The 7,776-nt window shown below is 40.7% G+C and overlaps 1 protein-coding gene across 2 annotated transcripts in view; it reads left to right on the top strand.

Moving 5' to 3' along the window:
- Positions 1-5,831, top strand: part of nectin3a (nectin cell adhesion molecule 3a) — a 31,869-nt gene extending 26,038 nt beyond the window's left edge. For both annotated transcript variants that reach the window (XM_046073348.1, XM_046073347.1), the window contains exon 6: positions 1,346-5,831. In XM_046073348.1, the coding sequence (XP_045929304.1) occupies positions 1,346-1,998 (653 nt within the window). In that variant the 3' untranslated portion in view covers positions 1,999-5,831. The remainder of the gene's footprint in view (positions 1-1,345) is intronic.
- The last annotated feature ends 1,945 nt before the right edge of the window (positions 5,832-7,776 follow it).

The following is a 7,776-nucleotide window of genomic DNA, read 5'->3' on the forward strand; positions in this document are numbered from 1 at the left end:
GAAACTTACATGCAGATAAGCACACATAGAGAAGTGTGTGTACACACACACACACACACACAATCCATTTCATTTCTCCCTCTCGAGGGGAAAGAGCTGGAGAAGTCCCAAAAAAGGCTGTCAGGCTCCATCTGTGTACAGGCCTGGTTTGGAGTCCTGCTCCAAACGAAAGCACAGCTGACATCCTGACTGGGACAGGCTTGCATTGAGCAATTATCTTGCTTCTCTCGTCAAATATTGAGACCTGTGCATGTGGCCTCTCACTTCCCTCCCCTGTGGAGATAGCCAGGTTGAGTTCAGCTATATTCCTTCCCCCTCCGTGGCTGCTCGGTGTAGCTGTTTCACATTCCCAGTAGTCTGTGCAGTCTTGTGGTTTTTGGCTGCTCGTCTCTCAGTTGATCAGCTACATGGTTGCAGATGCTCATAACCCACGTGAGGTTAAAATGTCGTGCTGCAGGGTGGGATTGATGGTGACTGACTGAAAACACAATTGCCAGTATATCAGTTCACTGACCTTGATCTGTCTCCACTATCCTCCCTCATGCTTTTACTTTACCCCTAATCCCCCAGGCTTACACAGTGTATAATTGCAGGTAATTAGTAATTCTTACTCAGTTACACAAATTGTGGAAATCGCCATAGCTCTACGGGGAATCCGGTTTTGATAACTAGTACCTAAAAAAACTCCTGGAGATGCAGACCCCTATTAGTGTGAGTTATATTGCTTTGTAGTCGGGACTTTGATGTGGCTGTGCAAAGATCGACTTGTGGTATCAGGCTCCTCTTAGCCCCAGAGGCTGGAGGTCAAAATGGAGACACTTGTCCTGACCTTGAGCCTCCACACAGCCCTTTTCTCTCCAACTCTGGCTGCTATCGCAAACGCCGGCCACCGGAGGACAAATCAGATGCAGGAAACTCACATCGATCACATAGCGTTTCATCTTCTCACATGACTTCCCCACAGAGGGGTTTAGAAAGAAAGGAGGGGGAGCCAATCACGCTCACTCAGATACTCATGACTGCATGTCCTCCGTCCTCCTATCCCTCTCTGTTTTTCTCTCATGCACACACACACACAATGACATTTACCACTTAACCTCTTTCTGCTCCTCTCATTTCCTCCTTTTTGCTCCACAGCACAGCTTTCAACAGATTCTTTAGTCTCAAGAGAGGCATGGCTCTGCTATTGTTATAAATGAATCTAAAAACCATTCACACATGCCTTGCCAGTCGTTACAGAACATAAAGTGTGGTTCTTTCTCCCCTTTATTTTTATGACTCCTCACTCCCATCTGCCATCCTTCCTCTCTTGTTTAAATCTATTCACTTTATGTTCGCCCTGCAGATCCTCCTCCCACCACGGCCGCCCCCAGCACCACTGCGTCCCTCCTCCACGACAACTCTGGAACCGGCACTGCTGTCGACAAGCGGAGAGCCCTGTTCACGTCCCCGACCCTGGCCTCCTTACCTGACAGCAGCCTGGGCACTATAGTCGGCGGGGCTGTAGGTGGAGTTTTATTCCTGATTCTCCTGCTGATCCTCGGCGGGGCCTGCTTCATGCGACAGCGCAGGACCTTCAGAGGCGACTACTACACCAAACAGTACCTGGGACCCTCCGACATGCAGAAGGAGTCTCAGCTGGACGTGCTGCAGCCGCATGAGCTGCAGGTTTACGGGGACAAAACGAGCAAAGGCAGTCAGGAGCTGAAACCCAAACTGGGCGGAGACGTCATTTACCCCGACTACCCTCCTGAACGCAAGGACAGGGATGACTGGCCCGACAGGGGTGATGTCCACAGGGGCCTCAAGGAGGGAAATTACTATCCAGACCACTACAACACCCAAAACATGCACCCTTGCGGGCCTCCTGTACACAGCTCCATAGTGAACAACGGCTCCCCCTACCTCCCGGAGGAATGCTTTGACAATGGTACAGACAGCGACTATGTGTCCCACATGGACGGATCTGTGATCTCACGCAGGGAGTGGTATGTTTGAGGAAAGGAACGATGGAAGAAAAAAACCGGACAAATGACTGAGAATAAGAACAAGTGACAGATATAAATATCATTAAAGGCTGTGTCATTTCAGTTAAAGGATGAATTCAGTTTCTCAGCACAGTTTCACAATGAGCTCTTTGAACAATACTGCTCTGCCTTGATTGTAACCACTTAACCTTAAGGACGTGTATGTGGATTGTATTACACTTTTGTAGTATTTCAAGGAGCTACAAATACGCTGGAAGGCCTCAGTGATATTATCTGTGTTGGCTTAAGAGGCTTTGGCATAAAGTGAAGTTTCAACAGATGTGAATGAGGTTTTGTATTCTGCTTGTTTGTGTTTGCACCTGTCTTTAACACAGGTCACAAGTCAGGTGTTCAGACCCTTAGTAAAGTATTCCTATCCCTGACAGACTGAGCTATGCTCCCCTGAAACCCCACAACATCTGTGGCATTTCGAAAATGGTATCTTGATTGCTTACAACGTTTTCGGTGAAGTGTTCATCATGGCTGCAACCAGTATTTAAAGCAAATATTGCATGTTTTATTTAAAAAACAAAATGTATCAAGTTAAAGGGAAAGTTTGTCAGTCACATGATTTAAAAGGGAGAATCACACAGATATTGTGGAGAGGCAAAGCAACCTGACAGATGCTATTACATTATAAAAAACACTGCCCCTCATAAACCTCTGGTTAAGTTCCTCGGAGGCTTTTGTAAACTTTGAGTATCTTCTCTAAATGATTCTTGAAATGGCAAGCCTGTCATCTAACAGTGAAGATAAGATAAGGGAGTAAAATAGGGCAGTCCCTGTGGAAGTACTTTTACTTTCAGCTTCAGTTCAGCTTATTTATTTTACAGATATCTATGTTCCTAAAGTTGTTATCTGAAAAATTTCAGATAAATTTGGCCACACCTGTGGTTACAGAGCAAGAGCAAGTGTGGTTTAATGCTGCAGCAAACACTTCTCGAACAGCTACTGTGTTGGAAGTATAAGAGGCAACTGGTGCAACCAAACAAACTCACTTTGTTTTAATAAAGAAGTCAGTCAATAATAATCGCAACCTATCTGAATTCATGTTGCACACAGCGTGAGTTGTTTTTCACCCAACAGCAGGGCATAATGTTGGTCACCTTGCTGAGGACCTGCAGCTCTTCATCTAACCGGTCATTGTGGCTGCTCCATCTTCTTCAATTGCTTGCTTGTAAAATTGAAAAATGCACAAATAGTTTTGGAGACCCTTTTTTGATGAACGTTGAGCAGTCAGCACTAACTGCATTGATAAATACTTTTTCCATCTAGTGGATGTTTCACAATAAAAGCCACCCCGTGTCTCATCAATTAAATGCTTTTGGTGTGAAACAGCGGTAGTAAAAAACGTTTGGCTCTGGTAAGCAGATTGTTATACAGCTCAGACACGGAGTAAAAGCAGGAAAACAGTACTGTCATACTGTAGTGAATACATTAAATGGCAATTGCAGAAGAAAATGCAGACCATAGATATTATCATAAACGGGTTTGATATCATGATATCTTTAGGATAATAACTTTAACCAAATATACGATTACCATTATTGAAATGTGTTAATCCAGTCACTTTCTTAGAGTAAAAGAGCACAACTCAGTTATTACAGTTGTCAGTAAACATCAAAGGAATCCAACCAGGCCTTGGCCTTCTCCACTTAGCCGTGATAACAGGCTGCATCGCTGGTTTTTTTCCATTTTCCCTCCCCTGTATCCTCTGATTTCCGTCTGCACTACTAACACAATTTGGTCGTTATAGTTTTTTATTTTAAAACATGGGATCAAAGCAATGTGTTATAAATACCAGATGTGACTATCTCAGCTGTCATCATCTAACGTTATGTGGCTCCATAAAACACCAGCAGTTTCACTGCTCCCGCTCGACACTCCACGCTTGTGATTCATGATTGTAAATATGCAAAATATTTGTTGGGAGAAAAAAAGTCAAAGAGCACAAAAAGAGGGGGCACTACTAAACTGATCCCTCAGCTTTAGTTTACATGTGTTTGAAGTATGATTGCGCGAATACCTCACAGTTGGAAACACTGTGAGCGGCTGACATCACTACTGATCACAGAACAGGCAATAATGTTGGGGTTTGGCTCCTCAGCAGCTCCTCTGAGGATATACAGCGATCATGGAAACTAGAAATTTAATCCACGAGTGAAAAAATCAGTTTAAGAACCATGTAGGTTAGGGCTGTCTGTGTAATGGCTGCCCAAGGGATACATTTTTCCCCTTACAAACAACAAACCCAGTGACATTAAGTTGAAACAAAAGAGTTGACATCATCAGTGATCTCATCTCTCACTGCTTGATTTGACCTTACACTTTTCCACTTAGATCTTTTTTTTGTGTGTGTCTTCAGGAATGATACATGGATCAAAGTGGCCTCTGCAAAGCCTCACATGAAAGGGAAAACACCCCCCTTTTTGGAAGAGGTCCCTGTTCAGTCAATCAGGGTGTTTGTTGCTAGTAGAAGAAACCATATGTGTGTATTATTGGGGTTTTATAGATTGTGGGTGCACACTTTCTCTTTGCCTTCTCCACCCTCACTTTCCCATGCCAGGGCTTCGGTCGAAGGTTTAGATGTCTGAGAATAAACTACTTTAATCTCACTCTCATCACACACACACACACACACACACACACCCCCAGCTGCCACACATCTGCCACTGCAGCCCACAGTCGAAGAGCAGTCCTCACCTCAAACCTTTCGCTTTTTAATTAACTTTTCTTCTCTTCTCATCGCACTTGGCAACTTAAGCGCTCAAACTCTGTGATATATAGCACATCCGTGTCTGCATGCACACATTTTATATATACGGCTGATTCATAGCTGTCATCTTGTCTCTTGTTTGGTAAGTCGCTCCATTCAAACTGTTGTCGCAGCCCCAAAAATGAGATCTTTTTTTCTTTTTATTTGTTTGTTTTTGCTTTATCTCTAAAGACTTTTTGACAAAAACAAAAAAAGCTGAAGTGATGAATGTTTTTGTAAAGTTCAGTTTTGGTCACAACTGGTTGCATGTTATTCGTTGTTAAGTTATTCACTTCCTTCTGCGTTCATTATTTCTCATTACTAGTGTTTATATACATGTACATAATGCTAATAGTTTAGCGTAGAATTAGCTCTCAGTTTGATTTATATGTTCCTGTACAGATTGTTCTGGTTTCTCCCCTACTGAATAGTTGGTGCCTTAGATGGGCGGAGCGCTGCACAGAAACTTTGAAAAATGACAATTACTGAAAGCATTAATATAAAGGATATTAATATCATTGAAGAGGAGGACTGACTGGACTGACCTTAATATGTCTTCCATCTTGATATTTAAGATTTGCTGTTATCAAAACATCAGAATAGACAAAAGGTTGATTGTCATGCCTTATACACTTTAAAAGGACACATGTAACAAGTTAGTTACTGAGAAAATTGTAATAGGTAAAGTTTCACTGGGAATTTAGGCAAGCCAGATTCATAGAAAATAATATTGTCCTGTAAATATGCTGGCTGTTTTTTTTTATTTTTTTTTATTATTATTATTGGAAAAAAATCATTTTTTTTGTATGAGGTCTGTACTTTTCACAGAGTATTGGTTTATCTTACGAGCGTTCGAGGAGCTCTTGTCTCGTGATAACAAAGAGGGCAATCCTGATTTCGCTGCATTTTGTATTTGTTCTTGAGAGTTTCTGACCAATTATTTTGTATGTTGTTCTTTGAATGATTGATGTCTCACAGGAATCAGAGATGAGAGTGCAGTAGATTGTATTTTGTTTCTTTGTTTGCAATAAAAGACCGTCATTATTGCACTTCTGCACAGGAGTTTTTTTTAATTTTCCTTTTATTAAGTTCTTTAACTTGCATCAGCTTCTTTTAAAGAATACTGTGTTATTATAGTATTTAGATGCATGTAATTATATAGAGCTTTAGAGACAGATACAGAGGACAGAATTACAAAAGCTATTTATTACATAGTACTGTACCCCTGCAGGAATTTGATGAGTGTCATGATTTTTAGTTTCAGTTGAGCCTGTCAAGTCATTTTATTCTTTTAGGTTGTAGTTTGTAGTGAGAAGAAAATATCTTCTGTCTTTGAGTCAGTGCTGGAGAGAGTCTTCATGTTCGTCTTTGCTGCTGCTAATGTGTTTTCTTTATTTTGTTTATGACTTTACCACCTACCACATCATATCATTTGAATTATTTTTCTGAGCACTTCTTTAAGACTTCTCATCTATGTTGCAGGGTTAAACATTAATGTTTTTTTCAGTAATATACATGCCCATTTATGTGTCCATTTAAATAGTCCATTTATTTATTTGCTGTTATAAAATAACAACAAGACTTAAGTTAATTGGCTTGTTTATTCTTTAGAAATAATAATGTAAATTTATCAGAACCAGGGACACGGTCTGTCATAGATGTGAAGCAACAAACATTCTTCTCCCCAGAGATGGACTTGTTAACTGTAAGTGACAAATCATCATAAATCTTTTTTTTTGTTGTAACTTGCTACCGTTTTCTTGGAAGTAGAGATGGATATTGTTGATTTTATGATTCATTTTATTGATCCTACAATTCTACTCCTTATCAGTTGTGTTCTTTATTGGTACTCTAATTGGTTCTTTTTCAATACTAAAAATTGCTCTCAAAAATAGATTTTTTATAACTAATATTTCTAGAACACCAGCAGTTATGTTCTAAAGAAAAATGTTTACAACAGCAAAGTCACTGCATACACTTAATATTATCTCACTGGAAAACAAATCTAAAATGCCAATAAAATAAATCATATTCCTGAATTTAAAATACTGAGTGAATTTTAGAAAGAACAAACAACTCAGACATCAGTTAGTATCAGTCCTTTCCCCTGATGTGGTTCACTGCCAGCAGGTATTGCTGGCAGAGAGAGGAGGGTCTGGTTTGTCTCAGCCAGCAGTTAAGTTTACAAGAATGTGCCAAATTTTAAGATACGTGACAAAGTAAGCTAAACAGTTAGGCTACATACAGACAGATAAAGTGCTGTGCTTGTGTACAACATAGAGGATGAGAAACTGTGGACTACATGTCTACATGTTTATGTTTGTTGAATAGGTGTATTGATAAAGTATTGGCTTTTTACTAGCGAAGGTTTTATTGAAGTTGTCGTCAGCTCGAGTAATCTCCACTGCAGCCTCTCTGATCTGCTGTCCTCTGACTTCGCTCTTTGTGTGTGTGTGTGTGTGTGTGTGTGTGTGTGTGTGTGTGTGTGTGTGTGTGTGTGTGTGTGTGTGTTTAGAGGTACTCAGCTCCTGATACAGAGAACAGGGGAGAGGCTACTGCTTGGTAATAAATTTCACCAAAACAATGTGTTTAATTATTTTTTTTATCAAACACCACTAGGTTTACTCGCCTGATCTGGCATTTTACTTGCCCCAGGCAATCCTTACTGTTGAGCCCATTATGCTAATTTTCAGCTTTATAATTTCAGGTTTCATAATTTTTCAGGTTGTACCATAACAGGTTTACATTGATACATTTTCAAAAACAGCATATTTTTCTCATACTGCACATTGCTGCAGCTCTTCTTTTCACCCTGTGTTTTGTCCGCTCTGTTTTAGCTACCAATTGAAGTATCTCACATGTATATGCTCTTTGTTAGGAGTTTCACATGCGCAGTACCTAAGGTAATGAATACCAGCCAAGCAGAAGCAGAGAAGGGCGGGTCCTGACAAGCAAGGTAGTGAAATCCAAAACAAAGCTGCTTCAGCTTCGGTT

This window comes from Micropterus dolomieu, linkage group LG17, assembly GCF_021292245.1.
Source record: "Micropterus dolomieu isolate WLL.071019.BEF.003 ecotype Adirondacks linkage group LG17, ASM2129224v1, whole genome shotgun sequence".
NCBI lineage: Eukaryota > Metazoa > Chordata > Actinopteri > Centrarchiformes > Centrarchidae > Micropterus > Micropterus dolomieu.